Source organism: Trachypithecus francoisi, unplaced genomic scaffold (genome assembly GCF_009764315.1).
Source record: "Trachypithecus francoisi isolate TF-2019V2 unplaced genomic scaffold, Tfra_2.0 Lachesis_group12, whole genome shotgun sequence".
NCBI lineage: Eukaryota > Metazoa > Chordata > Mammalia > Primates > Cercopithecidae > Trachypithecus > Trachypithecus francoisi.
Window position 1 is genome coordinate 99605611 of NW_022681457.1, and position 27331 is coordinate 99632941.

General features: G+C 44.5%; 1 protein-coding gene and 1 long non-coding RNA gene across 6 annotated transcripts; both read left to right on the forward strand.

Moving 5' to 3' along the window:
• The first annotated feature begins 395 nt into the window (after window positions 1–395).
• On the forward strand, window positions 396–10017 carry LOC117093099. The gene is made up of 3 exons (XR_004441030.1): window positions 396–534; window positions 1113–1259; window positions 9793–10017. It is a non-coding gene; the product is annotated as an uncharacterized LOC117093099 (long non-coding RNA).
• A 9943-nt stretch (window positions 10018–19960) lies between these two features.
• RSRP1 (arginine and serine rich protein 1) lies at window positions 19961–25615 on the forward strand. 5 transcript variants are annotated; one of them, XR_004441027.1, is made up of 6 exons: window positions 19961–20166; window positions 20441–21038; window positions 22171–22322; window positions 23939–24022; window positions 25159–25325; window positions 25451–25615. XR_004441027.1 is itself a non-coding variant. In XM_033227753.1 (5 exons), the coding sequence occupies exons 2-5, from the start codon at window positions 20507–20509 to the stop codon at window positions 25273–25275; spliced, it is 885 nt and encodes a 294-aa protein (XP_033083644.1). In that variant the 5' UTR covers window positions 19961–20166; window positions 20441–20506; the 3' UTR covers window positions 25276–25615. The 5 variants fall into 5 exon arrangements, 2 of the variants coding, with proteins under 2 accessions (XP_033083644.1, XP_033083645.1); XR_004441028.1 differs by having other exon boundaries at window positions 23046–24022; window positions 25159–25615; XR_004441029.1 differs by having other exon boundaries at window positions 23319–24022; window positions 25159–25615.
• The last annotated feature ends 1716 nt before the right edge of the window (window positions 25616–27331 follow it).

Consider the following 27331-nt stretch of genomic DNA (forward strand, 5'->3'; position numbering starts at 1 on the left):
CCCTCGGGGAAGATCGCCTCGCTTGAGAACCACTGTTGGTGGAGAGCCTGGGTTTTCGGGAGGTGACCGTTTACAAAGGCGAGGACGGTAAGAAGCCAGAAGCAACGATGTGTTAGCTACGTGAACGACTTGTGGCCGGGCTCGCCCCTCTTCTGGAAGCCGTCAGTTTGGGTCTCGCGTCTGGAATCGCCGTCGAGGAGTCAGATCCAGCCCCGGAGAGGGAGCAGGGTCGAGGTCTCGTTGCAGAAGGCGCCACCGGAGGAAGCACAGGGGCAACGTGCGGTCTCCCTAGCGGAGGCACTCGCGATCCAGCAGCCGCCGGTCCGGGAGGTGCTCGGTACCCCTCCGTGGTGCCTGTCCGGTAGCTGGTCACTCTCGGGGGAAGGTCGTGCTACAGAAGGGCATATGCGATCACACAGAGACGGCGTTGCTGCGGCTTTGACCCTATGGTGCACCCGAAAGAACACAGAGGGTGGAGGGAGAGATCCAGGAAGAGGTCGCGGAGCAGAACCTCCTTTCACTGAAGTTAAAAAGGTGGGTCACTTGTCGTTAAGAGCTACGCGCAGGTTCATCTGATTTACATGTACGGCGGCAGTATATGAGTGGGATGGAAACCAAGGTGACTGTTGTTTCCTTTGATGGATGAAACTTATATCCCTTTTGGTTTTTTTGTTTGTTTGTTTTCGGTGGGGGGGCATTAACAGATTAGTAGATAAAACTACATAGTATAATCTATAGCCTATTTTTAAATGGACGCGTTCTTACCCCTCAGGAGGTTTATCGTCGTTGTTTAATGTCTCAGGATGGAGGAATCTAGTGCAGGCAGTTCTTAATGAAACCTTTTAAATTCCTGTTAATGACTTAACATTAATTTACCAACTCTGAGCAGCTTTAAACAAACCTTGATTTCAGCTTTTAATAAGCTAATGACTGCGGGAGAAAAGATATTAACTCTCCTTTCTCTTTGTGTTTTTTGCCCCTACCCTTTTTTATCTTTACTGGCCTTAACATGATTGTCAAATATTTATAAACATGAGTGAACATAATAAGATAAATGCTTAATTTGTCATTCTTTACGTTTTTGGGACTTAATGAATGTTTGTCTTTTGTAGATAAAATGGAGCTGCTAGAAATAGCAAAAGCCAGCCCAGCTAAATCTTTAGGAATAGCCAACCCTGACTTGCCAGATGGTCTCAGAACTGTTCCTATCGTTAAAGAAATAAACTGCAACAGCTGTACTATATGCCACAAAGTTCGAGGTAAGTACTTCAGGTGTATCCAAACAAAACCTTCCAAAAGATCTGGTTAAAAGTTTTTATTTGATTTAACTTCTATACTTCTCAGAAAGGCTAACTATAATTTGCTAAAGTCAAAGTAGCAGATCTGGAAATAGTAAACAGGCTCTCACCCATGAAAATGGGAGGGGAATGAACTTTACTTTTGGTGAGCCTGGAACTGTCCCTGAAAGTCCCACATTCTAGGAAACTCCTGAGTGCAAAAAGTCCTGATTTTCAGCAATGAGTGAGGAAAGTTGGGGATGGGAGGAATACAAAAACTGTATGGTGCCTCCCCCCACCCAAAAAGAGACTGAAGACAACCCTTAAGTGAATATGGCGATTGTCTGCCTTCTGTTAACCTCTGAATTGGCAGCTATGACTTGTGGTCCACAATAATGGATCATCCATTGTTACATACTCTCAGAGCAATTTTAAGTTCTAAGTATGTACAGTGTAAGTCCTAATCTTGAGTGTTAACAGTCAACTGTGTGCTTTGTATGTAGATAGACAGTAAACTTTGTGAATTGTGACCATGTTTTCTTAGAGTTCAGATAATGAAACTCATGACAAGTATAATACCAACGCCAGTATGACCTAGACAATACCAAAAAAAAGGCTAAACGGCTATGTTATTTTAATGACAGATGGAAGGACATATACAGCTGGATTAGGGAGGTAAGCAACCCAAACAGAGCATACTGCACAATATGCAGAAAAGAATTTGTGGTTGGGCATGGTGGAGAAGGGGATGTGAAAAAACATACAGACATTGAATCTAACAAGTCTAGGATGAGACAATCAAGTACTTTTGAATCAATTCAAAGTGTTTTCATTTCCCAAAATGACACCAATGGTCAATCGAAAATAGCAGCTGCTGGTGGGGCACGGTGGCTCACGCCTGTAATCCCAGCACTTTTGGGAGGCCGAGGCAGGCAGATCACCGGAAGCCAGGAGTTCAAGACTAGCCTGGTCAACATGGTGAAACCTGCTCTCTACTAAAAATATAAAAATTAGCTGGGTGTGGTGGCCCCTGCCTATAATCCCAGCTACTCAGGAGGCTGAGGCACAAGAATCAGTTGAACCTGGGAGGCGGAAGTTGCAGTGAGCTAAGATTGTGCCACTGCTACTGCACACCAGCTTGGGTGACAGAACGAGACTCTGTCTCAAAAAAAAAGAAAGAAAAAAAGGCTAGGCATGGTGACCCATACGTATTATCCCAGCACTTTGGGTGGCTGAGGCGGGTGGATCACTTGAGGCCAGGAGTTTAAGACTAGCCTGGCCAACCTGGCAAAACCCTGTCTCTACCAAAAATACAAAAATTAGCCAGGTGTGGTGGTGCACACCTGTAATCCCAGCTACCTACTGGGGAGGCTGAGGCACGAGAATCACTTGAACCCAGGAGGCAGAGGTTGCAGTGAGCCGAGATTGCACCACTGCACTCCAGCCAGAGTGAAACTCTGTCTCAGAAAAAAAAAAAAAAAAAAAAGAAAGAGAAAATAACAGCTGATGAACTAGCAAATTAGCTTGGGTATACCAGACAACTGGCCATGCATTATCCTATCCTTCCCTTGATTGCTCTATGAAACTGAGTGAAGTTACATTTCCTGATTCAGAGGTTGTAACTAAAATATCCTGTGGGTGAAAAAAAGGGGAGATTTTGGTAACAGACGTGCTGGCCCTTACAGTGTAGAACTGATCCTGTCAGATCTCACCAATAATCATGCTTTCTACAGGATAGCAAGTAATGTGTCGAATCATGGCAATACAAAAGTGTTCCCCCTAGCTCTTAGGTACTTTGATTTGAAAAGTGGAGTTTCAAGTTGCCTTCTTGATTTCTATGAAAATTTTTATGAAACCTCAGAAAACATAAACAATTAATGATAGCATGTCCAAATACAAACTAGACTTTGCTCACCTATCTGCATATTCAGCAGACAGTGCAAATGTAAATTTTGGCAAGTTCCATTCAGTCTACAAACTTCTCCCCACAGAAAAAGAAAAGGTTTTACCTGCTAAACGGCCTGCACAACTGGTATACAAGACTGCTAAAAGGGGCTGTGATTTGCTTTCCTGTGATACTGAGGCTTTCACAATCAAAGTTTTGGGTTGCTTTTCAGTTTCCTCAAAACATGCAGAGACACTTCATGAGGTTTTTTTTTTTTTTTTTGAGGCAGAATCTCGCTCTGTCGCCTGGACTGGAGTGCAGTGGCGGGATCTCAGCTCACTGCAAGCTCCACCTCCCGGGTTTACGCCATTCTCCCGCCTCAGCCTCCCGAGTAGCTGGGACTACAGGCGCCGCCACCTCGCCCGGCTAGTTTTTGTATTTTTAGTAGAGACGGGGTTTCACCGTGTTAGCCAGGATGGTCTCAATCTCCTGACCTCGTGATCCGCCCGTCTCGGCCTCCCAAAGTGCTGGGATTACAGGCTTGAGCCACCGCGCCCGGCCGAGGTTTTTGACTTTGTCGAAATGAAAATAGAATCCTTCAACATGTGCCTACAAGATGGCTATCGTTGTTACTGGCCATAGAAAAGATGTTAAAATGTTGGCCTGCCATCAAGTCTTATTTTCAAAATATGGGAAAAGAAGAGTATTCTTCTCTAATTTGGGAATACATCAAGGATGAGAATGAAGAAACAAGATTATAGTACAACAGAAATATATATGCCTTTTGTCCAGAACTGCTTGATGATCTTTGAAGAAGTTATAAGGAGCATAGAAAAGGATACACTAACTGCACCTGAGTTATTTGATATTATGTGTAAGTTGTGACAAAAGCTCATACAGCAAAAAAAAATGACTCTTTGGAAAGAAGATTGTTTTAGAACTCAAAAAAATGTCATCAGAAAAGGGCAACCAAATTGAACTGGACTTTCTTGATTACTAGAACTTTAACTTTTTTTTTTTTTTTTTTTTGAGATGGAGTCTTGCTCTGTCACCCAGGCTGGAGAGCAGTGGCACGATCTCAGCTCACTGCAAGCTTTGCTTCCCCGTTCATGCCATTCTCTTCACCTAAAATTAACCATCACAAAAGTTAAGGAGAGGGGCCGGGCGTGGTGGCTCAAGCCTGTAATCCCAGCACTTTGGGAGGCCGAGACGGGCGGATCACAAGGTCAGGAGATTGAGACCATCCTGGCTAATACGGTGAAACCCTGTCTCTACTTAAAAATACAAAAAACTAGCCGGGCGACGAGGCGGGCGCCTGTAGTCCCAGCTACTCGGGAGGCTGAGGCAGGAGAATGGCGTAAACCCGGGAGGCGGAGCTTGCAGTGAGCTGAGATCCGGCCACTGCACTCCAGCCTGGGTGGCAGAGCAAGACTCCGTCTCAAAAAAAAAAAAAAAAAAAAAGTTAAGGAGAAAGAAGACAACTTGTAGGGGAGGCTGCTATGCAAGATAGTGTGTGAAGGAAGGGCTCTCTGAAGAAGTAACATCTGAGCAGAGACTTGAATGAAGTGAAGAAGTGAGCCTTATGGGTATAGAGTATACAACTTCCAGGTAGAGAGGACAAGTGTGGTGTGTATCAGGGTCAGCAAAGAAGCCATGTGACAGAGAAGGGTGGGCCAGGGAGATAGGGATAAGTGATCTAACTCCTGGGGAGGTAGCCAGGAGCTACAGCATGAGAATCTTGCAGGATTTTATTCTGCAAGGTATGTACATCGTCATTGTCTTTCACATTCTAAGGTGCTACCACTCAGTGATTGAAATCCTTAAGTGTTGTATTAGTCTGCTTGGGCTACCATAACAGCCAAAAGTAGCTATTTTTTGAATTTCTAATGGTTTAGTCAGACTACAAATTACTTAATAACAGGGGCTACAGTTCATTCCTGGATATATCCCCAGAATCAGGGACAGTTTCTAGAACACACTTGAGTGCTCAATAGACATAGCTATTATAGTTAGTTGAAATAGAATTGGCGCCGGGCGCGGTGGCTCAAGCCAAAATAGACAAATGGGATCTAAGTAAACTAAAGAGCTTCTGCACAGCAAAAGAAAAAGAAACCACTACCTAGGAATCCAACTTACAAGGGATGTCAAGGACCTCTTCAAGGAGAACTACAAACCACTGCTCAGTGAAATAAAAGAGGACACTAACAAATGGAAGAACATACCATGCTCATGGATAGGAAGAATGAATATTGTGAAAATGGCCATACTGCCCAAGGTTATTTATAGATTCAATGCCATCCCCATCAAGCTACCAATGACTTTCTTCACAGAACTGGAAAAAACTGCTGTAAAGTTCACATGGAACCAAAAAGGAGCCCACATTGCCAAGACAATCCTAAGTCAAAAGGACAAAGCTGGAGGCGTCACGCTATCTGACTTGAAACTATACTACAAGGCTACAGTAACCAATACAGCATGGTACTGGTACCAAAACAGAGATATAGACCAATGGAACAGAACAGAGTCCTCAGAAATAATACCACACATCTACAGCCATCTGATCTTTGACAAACCTGAGAGAAACAAGAAATGGGGAAAGGATTCCCTATTTAATAAATGGTGCTGGGAAAATTGGCTAGCCATAAGTAGAAAGCTGAAACTGGATCCTTTCCTTACTCCTTATACGAAGATTAATTCAAGATGGATTAGAGACTTAAATGTTAGACCTAATACCATAAAAACCCTAGAAGAAAACCTAGGTAGTACCATTCAGGACATAGGCATGGGCAAGGACTTCATGTCTAAAACACCAAAAGCAATGGCAGCAAAAGCCAAAATTGACAAATGGGATCTAATTAAACAAAAGAGCTTCTGCACAGCAAAGGAAACTACCATCAGAGTGAACAGGCAACCTACAGAATGGGAGAAAATTTTTACAATCTACCCATCTGACAAAGGGCTAATATCCAGAATCTACAAAGAACTTAAATAAATTTACAAGAAAAAATCAAACAACCCCATCAAAAAGTGGGCGAAGGATATGAACAGACACTTCTCAAAAGAAGACATTTATGCAGCCAACAGACACATGAAAAAATGCTCATCATCACTGGCCATCAGAGAAATGCAAATCAAAACCGAAATGAGATACCATCTCATACCAGTAAGAATGACGATCATTAAAAAGTCAGGAAACAACAGGTGCTGGAGAGGATGTGGAGAAATAGGAACGCTTTTACACTATTGGTGGGACTGTAAACTAGTTCAACCATTGTGGAAGACAGTGTGCCAGTTCCTCAAGGATCTAGAACTAGAAATATCATTTGACCCAGCCATCCTATTACTGGGTATATACCCAAAGGATTATAAATCATGCTGCTATAAAGACACATGCACACGTATATTTATTGCAGCACTATTCACAATAGCAAAGACCTGGAACCAACCCAAATGTCCATCAATGATAGACTGGATTAAGAAAATATGGCACATGGCTGGGCGTAGTGGCTCAAGCCTGTAGTCCCAGCACTTTGGGAGGCTGAGGTGGGTGGATTATCTGAGGTCAGGAGTTCAGGATCAGCAAGGCTAGCATGGTGAAACCCCCATCTCTACTGAAACTACAAAAATTGGTCCGGCGTGATGCCAGGAGCCTGTAATCTCAGCTACTTGGGAGGCTGAGGCAGGAGAATTGCTGGAACCCGGGAGGCGGAGGTTGCAGTGAGCCGAGAGTGCACCACTGCATTCCAGCCTAAGCAACAGAGCCAGACTCCGTCTCAAAAAAAAAAAAAAAAAAGAAAATATGGCACATACACACATGGAATACTATGCAGGTATAAAAAAGGATTTCACGTCCTTTGTAGGGACATAAATGAAGCTGGAAACCATCATTCTGAGCAAACTATCGCAAGGACAGAAAACCAAACACTGCACGTTCTCACTCATAGGTGGGAATTGAACAATGAGAATACTTTGACACAGAGCAGGAAACATCACACACGGGACCTGTTGTGGAGTGCAGGGAGGGGAAGGATGGCATTAAGAGAAATACCTATTGTAAATGACCAGTTAATGGGTGCAGCACACCAACATGGCACATGTATACATATGTAACAAACCTGCAAGTTGTGCACATGTACCCTAGAACTTAAAGTATAATAATTTTAAAAAAAAGAAATTGGCTAGGTTCAGTGGCTCACACCTGTAATCCCAGCACTTTGGGAGGCCAAGGCAGGCGGATCACGAGGTCAGGAGGTGGAGACCATCCTGGCTAACACGGTGAAACCCCCTCTCTACTAAAATTACAAAAAATTAGCTGGTTGTGGTGGCGGGCACCTGTAGTCCCAGCTACTCAGGAGGCTGAGGCAGGAGAATTGTTTGAACCCGGGAGGCAGAGGTTGCAGTGAGCCAAGATCAGACCACTGGACTCCAGCCTGGTGACAGAGTGAGACTCTGTCTCAAAAAAAAAAAAAAAAAAGAAGAGACACCAGAAGTGTAAAAGCAGAGGACAGGCCATATGAGGACGCAGGGAGGAGGCAGCCATCTGCAAGACAGAAAGAGAGATGTCACCCAGAAACCAACCTTGCCGACACCTTGAACTTCCAGCGTCCAGAATTACAAAGGAAATTTCTGTTATTTAAGTCTGAGTGGCTTAACAACAGTTTAAGCTGCTATTGTGGTAGCCCAAGCAGACTAATACAATGCTTAAGGATTTCAATCACTGAGTGGTACCACCTTAGAATGTGAAAGACAATGAGGATGTACATACAACCTCCTTCCCCTGTGTTTGGAGGGAGGCTTCAAATTCTGTTTTATGTGCTGTGTAGGAAAAAAAAAATCTATAAAATTTTGTGAGTTTGTAATTGATAATTGGTCCTCTTTCATGCAAATAATGCTTATAGTTTAAAAGTCCTAGAGAAATAAATTCACAGTCACATTTTCTGTATGCAACTACATTTATGTAAGTGAAAACTTGGTAGTTTGTTTAGCTTGCTCATTTTTATTTTTCAAGTATTATGTAAACAAAAAGAACCTTGGTCTGCCAGAATTTTCAAAGAAAATTGGCAAAACAAGATTTCCCATAGTAACAATCATACATACAGCTATATTCAGTGACTAAATGGTGTTTATGCTTTTCTTAAGCAATGGAGTTCATTTTGACCAATTGTTAAGAAGTAGCTAAGGAAACTGCTTATTCATCTTCCACATCCTGTTTGGCAAAGCGTGACACATAGCAATAGAAAACAATAATATAATCTTGGGATGCATATGCAATCAGTGCACAGAGAGCTGTGGTATCAGCTTTCAGAAGAACATTTAAACACTGCCACACACTGTCCATCTGTTGTCCTGCGATCAGGTTCTGCCCTTGGTCTCAGTGGAAGCCTGAATCACAAGCACTGCCACGTTCACAAAGCTGTTAATTCTTCAAAACACCAAATGGTATTCAAAAAGGGAAGTATAGGCCAGGCATGGTGGCTCACACCTGTAATCCCAGCACTTTGGGAGTCCAAGGCGGGCAGATCCTGGCCGACATGGTGAAACCCCGTCTCAACTAAAAATGCAAAAATTAGCCGGGTGTGGTAACGCGTGCCTGTAGTCCCAGCTACTCGGGAGGCTGAGGCAGGAGAATCGCTTGAACTTGGGAGGCAGAGGTTGCAGTGAGCTGAGATTGTGGCACTGAACTCCAGCCTGGTGACAGAGTGATACTCCATCTCAAAAAAAAAAAAAAAAATTATAACATCTGAAGACTCTAATGGTAAATTAAGGGTCTATGAAACACATGATTGCAGTCATGTCAAAGCAGTTTCTATGAGCATACTGTTATCTGTTAAAAAAGCAAACAAGGCCGGGCACAGTGGCTCAGGCCTCTGATCCCAGCACTTTGAGGTGGGCGGATCACTTGAGGTCAGGAGTTTGAGATCAGCCTGGCCAACATGGTGAAACCCCATCTTTACTAAAAGTACAAAAAATTAGCCAAATGTGGTAGGTGCCTGTAATCCCAGCTACTTGGGAGGCTGAGGCAGGAGAATCGCTTGAAACTAGGAGGCAGAGGTTCAGTGAGCCGAGATGGTGCCATTCCACTCTAGCCTGGGTGACAGAGTAAGACTCCATCTCAAAAAAAAAAAAAAGGAATAATAATAAATTAACCTTAGCTTACTGGGTGACCACCATCATATATGCAGTCTGTTGTTGACCAAGATGTTGTTATGTGGTACATAGCTGTATTTTATTGTTGTGTTCTACAGTGCATAATAAATGGTGAGATTCTCCTCAAAGAGTGGCAGAGAAAGGATTCAACTCCATTTTCTGTGACTCCAGCGTCTGCGCAGAACATTGGATAACACCTCTAAAATGACAAAGTGTTTTCTAGGCCAAATCTCCTATGATACCAAACTTATATCATAGTACAAATGCAAAGTTTTTTTTAAAGAGATATTTATTTCATTGTTTGGTTCCAGAAAGAAAATTCTTATGCTTAAATACTGAAAGTACTTGGTATAATGACTGAATATTAAAAGTTTAAATGAGTTTTTATTACATAAAGCAATATTCTTATTCATTCTGTAGATAAAAAGTTTTAGGTTTTGAACCTACTGAGAGAATAATTGGAACTAATTCTTTATGTCGTAGGAACAGAAACCTCAGACAGCTCTGAGAGGAGGACAGCAGGAGCCAGTCTCACAAACGCAATGCCAGGGCCTTCCAAAAAGCCTTCTCCCATGAGAACGCTAGATGCCGGCTGGGCACGGTGGCTCACGCCTGTAATCCCAGCACTTTGGGAGACCCAGGCAGGCGGATCAAAAAGTCAGGAGCTCGAGACCAGCCTGGCCAACATTGTGACACCTAGTCTCTACAAAAAATACAAAAATTAGCCGGCATGGTGGTGCACGTCTGTAATCCCAGCTACTCAGGAGACTGAGGCAGGAGAATCACTAGAACCTGGGAGGCAGAGATTGCAGCGAGCCAAGATTGTGCCACTATACTCCAGCTTAGGCAACAGATCGAGACTCCGTCTCAAAAAAATAAATAAATACATTGTGAGATTATGCATTTTTGTAGTGTAAGTGTTTTAGGTATTTGTTTAAGCAAAGCATATGTTAAAGGTTAAAAGCCTTTGGAACACTCTGCCCCCAAATCCTGCAAGCGTTTTCTTTCCTCCCATCCAGGTAGGTAAAGCTGCTTGCCATCTCAGTGTATTCAGTCAGCTTTTAGGAGATAGATTATTTCTGATGAATGAGGATCCTGCTGCTTCATAAGTAGATGTTCACATTCATGTCTCACTACGGTCTGCCTCAAATCTATTTCTCCGGGCCAGGTATGGTGGGTCACGCCTGTAATCCCAACACTTTGGGAAACTGAGGTGGGCAGATCACTTGAGCCCAGGAGTTCCAGACCAGCCTGGGCAATATGGAGAAACCTTGTCTCTACAAAAAATACCACCACCAACAAAAAATTAGCTGGGCATGGTGACGTGTGCTTGTAGCCTCAGCTACTTGGGAGGCTGAGGTGGTGGGAGGATCACTTGAGACTGGGAGGTTGAGGCTGTAGTGAGCCATGACTGCACCATTTCACTCAACGTGGGCAACAGGGTGAGACCCTGACTCAAAAAAAAATCCTACATCTCCAGCTTTATTTTCCAAAATTCTCCACAATAAACCCTTTGCTCTAGTCAAGCTATTTATCTTCTATCCCCAAATTCTAAAATGGGCATTTCTAATTCCAAGTTTGCTAAGACTTTTGTTTCTCTCTAAAATATTACTTTCCCTCTTCCTGTTCCCTTAAGACCTACGTGAGATTCTTTTTCATTTGTTCATTCAGTAAACACCAATTGAATGCCAAATGAAATACACTGTCTGGAATGCTGGGTTAGAGTAAGAACAAGTTTCTGTCCTTATGTAATTTATATTCTGAGAGGAAATGCATTAGAAATCAATTAAAACTTTAATTATTTAATTACAAGTGTGATAAATGCTAAAAATAGGAGGTACAGGAAAGCAAGAGAACCTATAACTGGGGGAAAACCTGTCTGGGAGATCAAGAAGGCATTCCCATACATTGTTGTGACAACCTTTTTGGAAGGCAATACTGCAATGTATTAATGACCCAGCTCCTTCGACCTAGCAGTGCCACTTTAGGAATAAAAATACCATAGCGGTAAAAGTAATACAACTTAAAGCAGCATGTGGCTTTGGCTCCCAGTGAAGGTTCAGGTTACAAAGCATAATAACCCTCCAAGCCAGGCTGCCCAAAAGGCCAAATCCAGAAACCAGTCTAGTGGACTGAGGAAAGCAAGTAAAGGTAACTTGACATGCCCTAAAGAACTGTTCAAGTGACTGGACTCATTGTGACATGCCTGATGCATTCCAGAGAAGTCAGATTTAGGTCCAATAGCAAAATACAAGAAGTCAAGCACATGAGGGCTTCCTGTGAGATCTTGATGGGGCAGCCAGGCATGGTGGCTCACACCTGTAATCCTAGCATTCTGGGAGGCCAAGGCTGGAGGATCATTTGAGCCCAGGAGTTCAAGATTAGCCTGGGCAACATGGTGAAACCCTATCTCTACAAAAAATACAAAAAAAATTAGCTGGGCATGGTGGTGTGTGCCTGTAGTACCAGCTACTGGCGGGGGCTGAGGGGGGAGGATCACTGGAACCCAGGAGGTTGAGGCTGTAGTGAGCTGTGATCACACCACTGCACTCCATCCTGGGTGACTGAGTGAGACTCTGTCTAATAACAACAACAAATCAATGGGACCCAGCATGGTGGCTCATGCCTATATATAATCCCAGTACCTTAGCTGACCGGGATGGAGGATCTTACCTGAGGCCAGGAGTCTGAGACCAGCCTGGGCTATATGGACTTTACCAAAAACTCTATAAAAATTAGTCAGGTGTAGTGGCGCATGCCTGTAGTCCTAGCTACTCAGTAGGCTGAGGCGGGAGGATCGTTTGAGCCTAGGAATTTGAGGCTGCAGTGAGCTAGGATGGCGCCACTGGCACTCCTGCCTGGACAACAGAGACTCTGTGTCTTAAAAAAAAAAAAAAAAAAAAAAAAAGATCCTGATGGAAGACTTTCAGGAAAAACTTAGCCATTAATAGCATTTAATGAAACAGTTGCTGAACATGGGAGCAACGTTCAGAGCTGGTTACTCTGAGCACATTCGTTTTATTGGCCCAAAGCATTGATATGTATCCCCCTTCACCAATGAAAGGTGGTCTCCAACTCCCTGTTTGTGGCCTGTTAGGAACCAGGCGGCACGCACAGCAGGAGGCAGGCGGTGGGTGAGTGAAGCTTCATCTGTATTCACAGCCGTTCCCCATCGCTTGCATTACTGCCTGAGCTCCACCTTTCATCACATCAGCTACAGCATCAGATTCCCACAGGAGCGAACTCTGTGCATGAGAGGATCTAGATGGCCACTCCTTATGACAATCTAGTACTTAATGATCTGTCACTGTCTCCCATCCCCTCAGATGGGACCGTCTAGTTGCAGGAAAACAAGCTCAGGGCTCCCACTGATTCTACATTATGGCAAGTTGTATAACTTTTATTATATATTACAATGTAATAATAATATAAAGTGCAAAATACATGTAATGCACTTCAATCATCCCAGAACAACGCCCGCACCCCCGACTGTGGAAAAACGGTCTTCTATGAAACTGGTCCCTGCTACTGAAAGGGTTGGGACTGCTGCTCTATAAGATCCCATTTCACTGGTTGTAAAAATAATGGCTTCATTGCATTGTACCTTGAAGTAAAGGTTATTTGTTGTCAGGATGAGGATCAAACAACTAATCTTTTCACAGGGCCATACAAGTGCTAAATCTCCCAAGACATGACCTGTGATCATTTGGTTGTTGAGTCGAAGTTGCAAAAATTAAGTATGATCAGGTAGAGGCTGTGAAAGGATTTGGGGGAGCAGGACAGAAAGTAGACTGCATATAACCTTCAAAAAAGAAACCTCTTACAGCATCAGTAACATAGCCTTCTGTAGTATTTCTCCTTTTTCTGTCCTGGACCCAGTTGATATTCTCCAGTTATTCCATTGCCCATGACTGTGCCATCACCGAAGTTAAATTCCCTGTGAAGTTTGTGTAACATAATCCATATATGGTTAATAACGGTTCCTCTGATGTTAAGGCGGGTATGGTTGAGATGGCTCATCTGACTGAGTAGCAACACCCTGTGAGCAAAAGTGTGCATGGAGGAGTTATATTTTGTGCAAAGTAGAGCAGTTCTCAAGCAATACAGGTGGCCATTAGGCACGGACATGACTGTCTCATTCTCAATTACACAGAGGCACCAATCGGTTCTTCCGTTTTAGTGACACCACCAGTAATTGCACCTGTATGACTTACCAAGAATAACATTGGCAAATACATATCTGGATTTGTGTGTTGTCCTTTTGCTTGCCCTAGTTTGAGTAGACACCCCAAAAGCTGAATGATGTGATACAGAACTATTTGGCTGGGTGCGGTGGTTCACGCCTGTGATCCCAGTGCTTTGGGAGGCCGAAGCAGGCAAATCACAAGGTCAGGAGTTCGAGACCAGCCTGGTCAACATGGTGAAACCCTGTCCCTACTAAAAATACAAAAAATTACCTGGGCATGGTGGCAGGCGCCTGTAATCCCAGCTACTCAGGAGGCTGAGGCAGGAGAATCACTTGAACCTGGGAGGCGGAGGTTGCAGTGAGCTGAGACCATGCCACCACACTCCACTCTGGGCAACAGAGACTCCATCTCAAAAAAAAAAAAAAACTATTCATAACATCTCTCTATGGTGGCTGTAATGGGACAGAGTCATCGGCTTCCCTAATGAATATTACACATAGCATCTTCACATACTAGGTCTGCATGGCAGGGAATAGATGTGTTAAGTTTATCAAGGGTGCCTCCTGTGTAGCACTGCAAGCCTGGTATTTCCACAATACAGCTACCAACCCAGGAAACCATCACTAAGAGGAGCAGTAGGAAGAACAGCTGACTTATACCAAGGCTCAGTAATTGCAGACAGTGGAGTGAGCTCCCATGGGGTGATGGTTCACCCAGCAGCAGGAATTCCTTGGGACATCTGAAAACGGGCATGTTTGTTGATCTGTTCATTGCCTTGAATGCTTTACTGGTGACTGTAGCTATGATTCTATAGCAGCCCTAACAACAGAGATGTCTCATCTCAACTAATCTCTGATCTAAGATCAACAGCTATGTCATCTGTGTCAAAATCACTCAGAGCTGCTTTTTCCTCTGAGCACTTTTTCCTCTTTGTAGCTCTCACACTTTGGATGTGCTCCTCTAATCCTTTCTGAAAGAGCTAAGCTGACCCCCACTACCGTTGGAGGAAACTCCTGGAGCATTGTATTTAGTGAAAAAAACATGGTCAGGGTCCCAGACTATGCTGAAGCTGCATGAGACCTCTCCTCCTCTGTGCGTGGACCAGTGGCCAACTCTGGAACGCAGGCTGTTGCTTCCCGGTCTGGTGATGAATCCTCCATCATCTGGTGAGTGTATATACGCTGATTGTTTTGTTTTGTTTTTCTCACTGCTGTTTGCTCAATGCACCTTCTCTTTTATACTTAAATAAACCTAAAGTACTTCACAATCCGCACTTGTTGTGAGTGCTGTGTGTTTGCTTTTACCTGCGCACTCCCCACACAGAACATGTCTCTACCGAAAAAAAAAAAAAAAAATAGCCGGGTATGGTGCATGTGCCTGTAATCCCTGCTACTTGGGAGGCTGAGGCACGAGAATCATTTGAACCTGGGAGAGGGAGATTGCAGTGAGCCGAGATCATGCCACTGCACTCCAGCCTGAGCGAGAGAGTGAGACTGTCTCACAAAACAACAACAGCAACAAAAATTAGCCAGGCGTGGTGGCGTGCACCTGTACTCCCAGCTGCTCGGGAGGCTGGGGCATGGGAATCACTTGAACCAGGAAGGCAGAGGTGGCAGTAAGTCGAGATTGCACCACTGCACTCCAGCCTGGGCAAGAGAGTGAGATTCTGTCTCAAAAAAAAAAAAAAATTCTATATATGGGTATATTTGACATGTCCAAGAAAGCTGTGGAAGGGCACTCATTAAAATGTTAACATTGCTTATCTCTAAGATATGAGGAAGAAGGATGGAGACCTCTTCTAGAGGATTCTATACCTCTAGGGAATGACTGTTAGCTTTTATACATCTCTACAAAAAATTAATAAAATTAGCTGGGCATAGTGGTGTAGGCCTGTAGTCCCAGCTACTCAGGCAGCTGAGCTGGGAAGATCACCTCAGCCTGAGAAGTCGAGACTGCAGTGAGCTGTGACTGCACCACTGCACTCCAGCCTAGGCAAAAAAGCAAGACCTTGTCTCAAAAAAAAAAAAAAAAAAAAAGGCCAGGTGTGGTGGCTCATGTCTGTAATCTCAGCACTTTGGGAGGCTGAGGCGGGTGGATCACTTGAGGTCAGTTCAAGACCAGCCTGGCCAACATGGTGAAACGCTGTCTCTACTAAAAATACAAAAATTAGCTGGGTGTGGTGCACGCCTGTAGTCCCAGCTACTGAGGAGGCTGAGGCAGGGGAATCGCTTGAACCCAGGAGGCAGAGGTTGCAGTGAGCCAAAATTACGCCATCACACTGCAGCCTGGGCAACAGAGTGAAACTCCGTCTCAAAAAAAAAGAAGAAAGGAAAACTACAAATTCTACTGAATGTTTTATTTTCCTACTGCTGTGGAAATAAATAATCACAATGTGAGTGGCTTAAAACAACGCAAATTTAATATCTCATAGTTCTACAGGTGAGGAGTCTCACCAGGTTGGAGTCAAGGTGTCAGCCACATTTTGATTGTTTTTGAAGGCTCTAGGGGAAGATCCCCACACTTGCTCATCCAGGTGTTGGCCGAATTCAGTTCTATGATGTAGGATTGAGGTCTGTTTCCTGGCTGTCAGCTGGAACCCACCATTAGCCCCTAGAGTACTCTCCCTGCCCTTGCACAAAGCCCCTACATTTCTTTTTCTTTTTTTTTTTTTTAATTATTTTTTTCTTTGAGACAGAGTCTCGCTCTATTGCCCAGGCTGAAGTGTAGTGGTGTGATCTCGGCTCACTGCAACCTTCGCCTCCCGGATTCAAGTGATTCTCTTGCCTCCACCTCCCAAGTAGCTGGGATTGCAGGCGCACACCACCTCTCCCGGCTAACTTTTGCATTTTTAGTAGAGACAGGGTTTCACCATGTCGGCCAGGCTGATCTCAAATGCCTGACCTGGTGATCCGCCTGCCTTGGCCTCCCAAAGTGCTGGGATTACAGGCGTGAGCCACTGCGCCCGGCCCTACATTTCAAAAGAAGCAACAGGGCATGGAATTCTTCTCATGCTTTGACTCTCTCCTGAGATTAGATTGGACCTACCCAGATACTTCAGGATAATCTCATTTCCATATCCCTAACCTTAATTACATCTGCATAATGCCTTTTGCTACCTTAAGGTAACATATTCACAGGTTCCAGGAAATTAGGGAATGGACATGTCTGGGAGGCGATTGGTTTGCCTACCATAATGAAGGACATAAACAAAAAACCCCAACTTAAATGGCACACTTAAAGCTTGTTGTGATACCCTACCTTGTTTTAACCGAGAGCCGGACAGACTCCATTTTAGTTTCTTTACTTGCAGCCCCCTTTGTCCCCCTTTAAGGGAAAAGCTAGTGCAAGCTGACTCCAATTACATCCAAGAATGCACCTGCTGATAAGATATTGAAGCAGGCTGTACCAGCAGCTCCTGGGAATGTGCTTGGTGGAAGATACCTAAAGCCCCTGCATTTGTCTCTTAGTGATAGTTTAAGCCCCTGTACCTGGAACTGTTTATTTTTTGTAACTGCTTCTATAACCAATTAATTTTTAAAACCTTTTTGCCTATTCTGCTTCTGTAAAATTGCTTCAGTTAAACCCCCCTCCCCTATTTAGACCTTAGTATAAAAGAAAATCTAGCCCCTTCTTTGGGACCGAGAGAATTTTGAGTGCTAGCTGTCTCTTGGTCACCGGCTAATAAAGGACTCCATAATTTTTCTCAAAATGTGACGTTTCTCTATAACTCGCTTGGTTACAACATTGTCACATTCTTAGATGGGAAGATTTGCTATTGTATAGATGTTATTTCTACCTAAATTAGCCTACAAATTCAGTGCTAGATGTTCTAATAACTCAAGTTGAATTTTTTTAATTAGGTGAGTGGATAGACGCTCAGAGAATAGTGTTTAGAGAAATAAAGGAAGGTGACGTCCTTTGCAGACTTTAACTCGGGTAGACCACATATGTTTTTGAGACAAATACACCAGCATTCTGCACCAGGGCTAAGTCATGTTTCCCACTGTTTCCAAAATCCTGTTAACATCCAGGATTTGCTGGGCACAGTGGCTCATGCCTGTAATCCCAGCACTTTGGGAGGCCAAGGCAGGCAGATCACTTGAGGTCAGGATTTCGAGACCAGCCTGGCCAACATGGCAAAACCCAATCTCTACTAAAAATACAAAAAAAGTTAGCTGGCGTGATGATGCACGTCTGTAAACCCAGATGCTCAGGAGACTGAGGCACAAGAATCGTGTGAACCCAGTATGCAGAGGCTGCAGTGAGTCCAAGATCACACCACTGCATTCCAGCCTTGGCGCTAGAGCGAGACTGTCTTAAAAAAAAAAAAAAAAAATTAGGATTTTTCTGGTCACCATTTTTTAGGCACACATTGACTGATACAATGAACTGTCTACAGAGACTCATTCCATCCTTTGCTATTCATAACCAAGAACTCAAGACTGTATCATAAGCATAGTTTAACTTTAGTTCCCCTAACACATCATTTTTATACTTGTCAAATGTGAAACTCGTGTTATTATTATTATTTGTTTTGAGATGGAGTTTTGCTTTTGTTACCCAAGCTGGAGTGCAATAGCACCATCTCGGCTCACTGCAACCTCCGCCTCTCAGGTTCAAGCAATTCTCCTGCCTCAGCCTCCTGAGTAGCTGGGATTACAGGCGCCTGCCACCATGCCCGGCTAATTTTCGCATTTTTAGTAGAGATAGGGTTTTGCCATGTTGGCCAGGCTGGTCTCGAACTCCTGACCTTAGGTGATCCACCCGCTTCGGCCTCCCAAAGTGCTGGGATTACAAGCGTGAGCCACCGCGCCCGGCCTCGTGTTATTTTTCGGTCCACTCACACAGCTTTATGAGAACTTTCGGCAAAAGTTTCTGATGGATGGGCATTGTATCTTCACTGTTTTGAGATTTAGAAAGAAACTGTTTAAGAACTACATCCATCATGATGCATCCTCAGGAGATGTGGATGAAATGCGGACATGTGGGATGAAGATGAATAAGAGATGAGTGAGTTTGTATCTCCCTCTAAAGAAAGTGGCTTTTGTCAAAATGTACTTGTAAAGAAATGTATAGGCGGCCGGGCGCGGTGGCTCAAGCCTGTAATCCCAGCACTTTGGGAGGCCGAGACGGGTGGATCACGAGGTCAGGAGATCGAGACCATCCTGGCTAACACGGTGAAACCCCGTCTCTACTAAAAAAATACAAAAAACTAGCCGGGCGAGGTGGCGGGCGCTTGTAGTCCCAGCTACTTGGGAGGCTGAGGCAGGAGAATGGCGTAAACCCGGGAGGCAGAGCTTGCAGTGAGCTGATATCCGGCCACTGCACTCCAGCCTGGGCGGCAGAGCAAGACTCCGTCTCAAAAAAAAAAAAAAAAAAAAAAAAAAAGAAATGTATAGGCTGGGCAAAGTGGCTCACGCCTGTAATCCCAGCACTTTGGGAGACTGAGGCGGGAGAATCGCTTGAGCCCAGGAGTTGGAGACCAGCCTGGACAACACAGTTAGATTCCGTGGCTAAAAAATTTTAAAAATTAGCGTGGTGGTGCATGCCTGTAGTTCAGCTCTTCGGGAGCCTGGGCTGCAGTGAGCCGTGAGGGTCCCACCACACTCCAGCCCGGGCGAGTGAGACCTCGTCTCAAAAAAAAAAAAAAAGCAATTAACCCACAATTTTCAAGGCAATTGTTATGCTTTATTACAACAAGAAGTGTTTGAAATGCATCCCATTTGTAGATCCCTAGAAGTAAAACGGTCACCTTTGTTTACACTCTTACACCAAACAGTTTTTGGAAGAGGTATCTCAGACTTCATACTTAGCCCCAGATTAAAGGTCGATTGTGAGTCCTTTTATTTTGTCTCGACCTTAGTACCTTCCTAGCCAAAACATGGAAGTAAAACACCTTTTCTACGTTAATACTGCATTTCCAGGGATCTTGGGGTGCCCCGGGGGAGGGCGCGGTCCCCTCTCCGTCATGGTGGGGTGTGGACTCGGTCGCCTTCTCCCGGCGCCGCGGTACCCAGGACAGGAGGCAGAGGCCAGGAAGGGTCCTGGGAGGCTCAGGCCGGGTCTGCGACTTCCCGGCGGGTGGCTGCAACGACCCTGTGGGCACCTGCCTGTCAGACGGCACCCGCTCCCAGCCCTCTCCAGCCTGCGGCCACTCCTCCCCCGGCCCTACTCCAGTCCCGCCCGTGCAGTAAGGCCAGAGTCTGGTGTAGCGCCAGGCGGGACCGTCCCATCTTCGAAGTTTTCTGCCCCGCAATTATCTCAGAAGGGGGAGAGACAGAAGAGAAAAGAAAAAAAAAAAAAAAAAAGGCGAAGGGCAACGAGACACCCGGATGTACCGAGCACCGCCCCCTGGAGCCCCATTGCGCATGAGCACCGTGGAGGCAAGGGCGCGGCTTGGGGGAGGGAGGAGGCAGGGCGGTGGTTGGGCGAAAAGAGAGCCACGCCCGCCACGGAACGTCTCTGCGCATGCGCCGGGGGCCAGCTTCTGGTACTTTCGATGCGCCTGCTGACGTACGCTCTCAGTGCGCGTCCGGAGGTCGGAAGTGGAGGTTGTAGAGTTCGCTGTTCGAGAGTGGGTACGAAAAGCCCCCCCTTAGTCCTACGTTCCGAAAGGAGGGTGTGTGTTGGGGCTTTCTCTCAGTCGTGAGGGCGGCGTCGACGGCCTGTGGTAAGTTTTCTGCTGACTGGGTCTCTCAGGACCGCCGCAGTGGTCTCTCGGGAGTGAGGGACGGGAAACGTGCCGGGCTCGCGTTTGGGGAACGCAGCGTTTCGCTTCGAGGCCGCGGCCTCGGTGCCGAGCGGAGTTTTTAGGGCTGATTCCCTTTGCCGCGGCCGCCGCCCGCGCCGTGGCTCCGCCTCCCGGAGAGCCCCAGACTGTGGCTTCCGGGTGGCCAGGCGCCCGCTTCCGCGACTCGACTTGTTTTTCTCCCTGGGATTTTTAGGAAGTCGTGAGTTGAGGCTTGCGGCATCCTTTCCGGAGAAAGCGCAGGGTAAAGCCGTAGCTGAAGATGTCCAACTACGTGAACGACATGTGGCCGGGCTCGCCGCAGGAGAAGGATTCACCCTCCGCGTCGCGATCGGGCGGGTCCAGCCGGCTCTCGTCGCGGTCTAGGAGCCGTTCTTTTTCCAGAAGCTCTCGGTCCCATTCCCGCGTCTCCAGTCGGTTTTCGTCCAGGAGTCGGAGTCAGAGCCGGAGCCAGAGGAGCAGGTCAAGGTCCCGTTCCCGAAGGCGCCACCAGCGGAAGTATAGGCGCTACTCGCGGTCATACTCGCGGAGCCGGTCGCGATCTCGCAGCCGCCGTTACCGAGAGAGGCGCTACGGCTTCTCCCGGAGATACTACCGGTCTCCTTTGCGGTCCCGGTCCCGTAGCAGGTCGCGCTCTCGGGAAAGGTCGTACTACGGAAGGGCGTACGCGATGGCGCGGGGGCGGCGCTCCTACGGCTTTGGTCGCACAGTGTACCCGGAGGAGCACAGCAGATGGAGGGACAGATCCAGGACGAGGTCGCGGAGCAGAACCCCGTTTCGCTTAAGTGAAAAAGGTGGGTGGGTCATTTGCCTTTCTAGTTTTGGTAATGTGTGGTGACAGTGCACGAGGAGGTTAGGGAACCAAAGTTGCTGTGTAGTTTCAATATTAGTTCGTTTGGTGCTGGAAATCTTTTTCGTTGGAGGAAAGAGGGAGGACATGACTTGTAGTTAGTGGACAGCGTTCTTTCTCTTCAGGGTTAAAGGTCAATCGGATGTCAAATGGCTCAGGATGTAGGAAACCTTTTTTCCTATTGGCTGACTGTTCTTGGTGGTGGAGCCTTTTAAATGTTATGATTAAGTTAAAGGTTTTAAGTTTATAGATTGGGAAGAACAACATCAAAACACGCTGCCTTTTAGTTGACATTATTACTGAATACAATTGAATTGTCAAGTATCTTAAATGACTTAGGAGGCCGGCGCGGTGGCTCACGCCTGCGATCCCAGCACTTTGGGAGCCGGAGGCGGGCGGGTCACTTGAGGCCAGGCGTTCCATACCAGCCTGGCCGACGTAGCTCACTATCTCTAGTAAAAATAGAAAAATTAGCCGGGGGTGGTGGTAGAAATACACTTGAGTGTATCAGTATTGGTTCAGTGGTTGTGATAATTGTACCATATAAAGAATCTATTGCAGAAAACCCTGGTTTTCAGAAATACATCTTTGAAGAAAAAGCAAAATAATACCGCTATTAACTAGAGAAAATTAGCTACAACAAAAAGACAAAATAGTAGGACGCTCAGGCCTTTACTCAGGAAAACTGAAAACTAAGATTATTTAAGAATTTTATTTCTTTTAGCAAGAAGTGAGCTGAAGAATTGAGTTTTCAGTGAATAAAGTTACACAGTTGTCCCTCTGTTCACTCGGGGGATTGGTGCCAGGACACATAGGAACCCTCACGCACACTTGGGGTTTACAGTCTCTCAAATACTGTGGTACTTTCTATCTGCATTTAGTAGGGAGAAAAAAATCCAACTATAAAGTGGACAAGTGCAGCTCAAACCAGTGTTAAAGAGCAACCTTACTTTACATATTATAAACAAGTGACTTAATACATTTAATACTACAAAATAACATGCTTATTTTGTAATTCTGAGTTCTCTTGGGGGGAGAAAACTACCAGATTAATGAATAAATTTTTTTTTTTCCAGATCGAATGGAGCTGTTAGAAATAGCAAAAGCCAATGCAGCGAAAGCTTTAGGAACAACCAACATTGACTTGCCAGCTAGTCTCAGAACTGTTCATGTAGCCAAAGAAACAAGCCATGGAATAGGTGTATCAAGTAATGGTGCAAAGCCTGAAGTAAGTATTCTAGGTTTGTCCCAACAAAACGTTCAGAAAGCCAACTGTCAAATCTGATAAGCCACTTACTATTTACCTTAGACTATAATTTTTGGGAAGTTTAGCTATGTATATAAAGTGCTAAATTCAGAGTAGCAAATCTGAAGATAAGCAAGGTCATACCCATGAAAATGGGAGACTGATGAACTATTTAGTAGCAGATCTGAAGATAAGCAAGGTCATACCCATGAAAATGGGAGATTAATGAACTTTATTTGACCGTGCATGTGCCTCTTGCCTGTAATGAGGCAGCTGGCTTGAGTCCAGGAGTTAAAGATCAGCCTGGGCAACGTGACAAAAACCGCGTGTTCACAAAAAATACAAAAATTAACCAGGCATGGTGGCGCATGCCCGTAGTGCTAGCTGTTTGGGAGGCTGAGGCAGGAGGATCTTTGAGCCCAGGATGCTAAGATTGCAGTGAGCCAAGATTGCACCATTGTACTCCAGCCTGGGCAGCAGAGTGAGACCCTGTCTGAAAAAATACATTTAATTTTTCATTTTCAGTTAACACTGTACTCTTACAACACCGTTAATATATTGTAGCTGGTACTTTGGTGATTTCTATTACCAGGTTTTCTAAGCTATTTACAGTGTGTGTGTAGCTTTCATTTGCAGCATTATGTTCCCACAAATCTGTACTCAACATATACAGTATAGTTTATCTGCTTTATTTCTGTCTTATAGAAATCATGAATGTGGTCTGCAGACATTGATGAAGAAAATCTGTTGGTAATTGATACATGGGCTAAAGCATCAGGTTTAATTTGAAGTTTATGTTCACACACTGAAAACTTAGTTTTCTTTGTTGGTAGATACATGTGCATGCTAGCATTTGGGACAGGTACTATTTGCATAAAGTATTAAAGTCAATTTTTAAAGTAAGCAAAGGTACACGTTGTCATGGTGGGGCATCTGTGAAAAAGATGTCCCTTTCATAATATATGCAATATATTCCAGATGTTTTGAGAGATTACAGAAGAGGAGACCTGCTTCACTTGCAGATAAGTTTGTTATAATTCTCCAGAAATGTGCAGGATGTGCATTAGCAAATTGCACTGTACTTTTCACTCCAGCCTGGGTGACAGAGTGAGACTCCGTCTCGAGAAGAAAAAAAAAAAAAAAGATGCTGTATCTAAATGAATCTGTGTAATTGGGCCCAGATGTGGGTTTGCTCAGTATTAGTAGACAAAGTTTTTGTTCAGACGATTAGGTGCCTAACTGGCAAATATGCCTTAGCTTCTTAAAGCTAGGTATTTCTGATGTGGCTTTACTTTTCAAAAGTTAACTTGATTCAATCTGAGAAAACTGATTTAAAAACTAGTTTAAAAATTGCTTAAATTTGCCAGCAGGGAAGTAAAATAATTATGAGAAGAACGTCTTAAGCCTAATATTAAATCAGTTTTGTTAAGGGGAAAACTCAGTAATTCTCTTCAGCTGTTGAATGAATATATGGTTAGATCCAAGTTGATCTTTGTGTTTACAACTAAATTTTGTATACAATTAGATTATTTTTTAATATAGGATTTAGAAACCAAGAGTATGTGTTTTAAAATTACACTTTTTCTTGACCTGTCTAGCTGTCGGAAAAGGTAACAGAAGATGGAACTAGAAATCCTAGTGAAAAACCTTCCCAGCAAAGAAGCATAGCTTTTAGCTCTAATGTAAGTATGTCCAGGCATTGATCTCTCAAAAATTGGATTTAGGATGTGTTTGCATCTTTACGTTTTTATCTTTGTGGTGATAATTGGGGGCCTACTGACACGGTTTTTAAACAGAATTAAAATCGTTTGTTTTTGAGCCACGTTTACAAGTGGCCATTATAATGGGTTCATAACCTATCTGACATTCACATTAGTTTTGATATTTTGCCTTTCTTTTAAGTGTCTCCCCTTTTATATTGAAATATTTTAAAGGGAAATCTTTAGAATATTCCTTAATCACAATGTTTTAAAATACGGTTTCAAAAATGAGGCCCCCAAATCATTATACCTTGTGTATGTCCAGTGTTTCCCTGCTGCCCCAGTATCTTCACTTTACATTTTGAATCAAGCTACAATTAAGGTTCACACTATGTTTGGTTTATAATATCTTTCTTTTTTTTTTTTTTTGAGACGGAGTCTCGCTCTGTCACCCAGGCTGGAGTGCGGTGGCCCGATCTCCGTTCACTACAAGCTCCGCCTCCGGGTTCACGCCATTCTCCTGCCTCAGCCTCCCGAGTAGCTGGGACTACAGGCGCCAGCCACCATGCCCGGCTAATTTTTTGTATTTTTAGTAGAGACGGGGTTTCACCATGTTAGCCAGGATGGTCTTGATCTCCTGACCTCGTGATCTGCCTGCCTTGGCCTCCCAAAGTGCTGGGATTTACAGGCGTGAGCCACTGTGCCCGGCCTCTTTTTTTTTTTTTTTTTTTTTTTTGAGACAGTCTTGCTCTGTCGTCCAGGCTGGAGTGCAGTGGCGTGATCTTGGCTCACTGCAGCCTCTGCCTCCTGGGTTTAAGCGATTCTCATGCGTCAGCCTCCCGAGTAGCTGAGACTACAGGCGCACGCCACCACACCCAACTAATTTTTGTATTTTTAGTAGAGACAGGGTTTCACTGTGTTTGCCAGGATGGTTTCCATCTCCTGACCTCGTGATCCTCCCGCCTCAACCTCCCAAAGCGTTGGGATTACAGGCGTGAGCCACCACGCCCAACAGTTGATATCTCTAAGGCTTATACATGGGATTATTTAATGTACTTTTTTGTGTGAACGTGTATAATTATATGTTTGGGAAGCTGACTGAATTTGTTCTTTTACAGAATTCTGTAGCAAAACCAATACAAAAATTAGCTAAAGCTGCCACAGAAGAGACATCTTCAAGATCACCAAAAATAGATAAGAAAAAAAGTCCATATGGACTGTGGATACCTGTCTGAAAGGAGAAAACTAATGGCTAAGTTTGCATGAAAACTGCACTTTATTGCAAGTTAGTGTTTCTAGCATTATTCTGTCCCTTTGAGCCATTCAGGGGTACTTGTGCATTTAAAAACCAACACAAAAAGATGTAAATACTTAATACTCAAATATTAACATTTTAGGTTTCTCTTGCAGATATGAGAAATAGCACAGATGGACCAAAGGTTATACACAGGTGGGAGTCTTTTGTATATAGTTGTAAATATTTTCTTGGTTATGTAAAAATGAAATTTTTTAGACACGGTAATTGAACTGTATTCCTATTTTGTATATTTAATAAATTTCTTGTTTTAATTCTTAGTCTCTGTTCTATATGTAATTACCTAATGGGTCTTTGTAGAGATACAAGGAGGCGTGTGTTGATTAAAGCCTTGTTAATCCCAAATCCAAGGCTCACTGGCCCAACGTGGGATTTTGAGAAATGCTGAATCTCAATGAAGTCCCTACCCTAGACCTGCTGAATTAGAAACTGAATTTTAACAGGATTCCCAATTGAGGTCAATACTTCAACTTGAAAAATTGCCCTAAAAATTTTATGGAATACTGGGCTTCAAGGCAAGAAACTAAGCCAGAAAGAGGAGAAATAGAATCCCTCATTAAGCTATAAAATCTGTGTGGTGTAGTTAACATTTATTTATGCTTTTAAAAATATTCTAAATACATTTTTTTTTTTTTTGAGACGGAGTGCAGTGTCGCATTCTGGGCTCACTGCAAGCTCTGCCTCCCAGGTTCACGCCCTTCTCCTGCCTCAGCCTCCCGTGTAGCTGGGACTACAGGTTCCCGCCACCACGCCCAGCTAATTTTTTTGTGTGTTTACTGGAGATGGGGTTTCACTGTGTTAGCCAGGGTGGTCTCGATCTGACCTTGTGATCTGCCTGTCTTGGCCTCCCAAAGTGCTGGGATTACAGGCGTGAGCCACTGTGTCTGACCCTTCAGCATATAAAATTTTAAGAAGTGGGTATTACACTTTATGAACTGGAAAATCTAGACGGCTGATCTAAATAAGTGGACTGGTTTTTATGGATAGACTCTTTAATTTTTAGAGATAGGGTTTCTTGCTCATCACTCAGGCTGGAGTGTAGTCAGTCACAGCTTGCTGCAACTCCAGGGCTCAGGCAATCCTCCTGCCACAGCTTCTGCCATATAGGCTTATGCCACCACACCTGGCTAATTTTTGGGGGTAGAGATGAGTGGGATTTCTATGTTACCCTAGGCTGGTCTTGAACTTATGGCTTCAAGCAATGCTGCTCCTGCGGCGCCCCCAGAGTGTAGGGATTACAGGTGTGAGCCACTGTGCCTGGCCTAAAATAATAGTTTGACCAAATGTTTTAACTTTCTTACAAGGATATTTGGTTTTTTTGAAGGATGGCATTTTACAGAATGTTATTGGGGATCAGTCTCCATCTCCATGGTTTTGTTCCCATAAATGCACCTGGGCTGTGCAATAGAGCAGGGGACAGGAAAGCACCTGCAATTGTGACCACTTCTGGGGAAGAGGAGGGACCACGGTGAATTTCTAGTAGCCATTGTCACCTTCCTTTCACTGCTTACATAGCTTTCAAGAAAAATTAGCACCCTGCTGCTGAAGCTCCCAAGGTCAACTCTAGGCTTCACATTAAACACAGAAAACAAGTGAATAATACACGATAAACGTGGAAATAATACACATTTTGAACATTTCTTTACAAATGTGCATGGGCCTGGCCAGGTGGCAGTCTGAGCTGGTCTCCTAGACTATGCATCAGTTTCCGTAGCAGCACCCAGGATTTGCACAGTCTCTGCGCTTTCACCCTGAGGAGGAGCGTCTTCAGGCAGGGTGGTTTGGCCTCGGAGGCCCCTGGCCGGCGACCCAGTCCCAATGTGTGTGCCTGCCTCTCTCCTGGCATCGCTTCCTTCTCTAGGAAAGTCCTAGCCGCAAACGCCCCTACCTCGCTACCCCCAGGCAAGTGCCTGCCACCCGTCTGGTCAGTCACAGTCTCTGCCCTCCCTTGGCAACGCTTTCCCCCACTTCCGGTA

What these genes read in the sequence shown, in the direction of transcription:
- RSRP1 (XM_033227753.1), top strand. Translation starts at nt 20,507, where the DNA reads ATGTCCAACTACGTGAACGACATGTGGCCGGGCTCGCCGCAGGAGAAG. An exon ending in GTAATGGTGCAAAGCCTGAA is followed by an intron (nt 22,323 to 23,938) that starts GTAAGTATTCTA and finishes TGACCTGTCTAG; the next exon opens with CTGTCGGAAAAGGTAACAGA. An exon ending in GCATAGCTTTTAGCTCTAAT is followed by an intron (nt 24,023 to 25,158) that starts GTAAGTATGTCC and finishes GTTCTTTTACAG; the next exon opens with AATTCTGTAGCAAAACCAAT.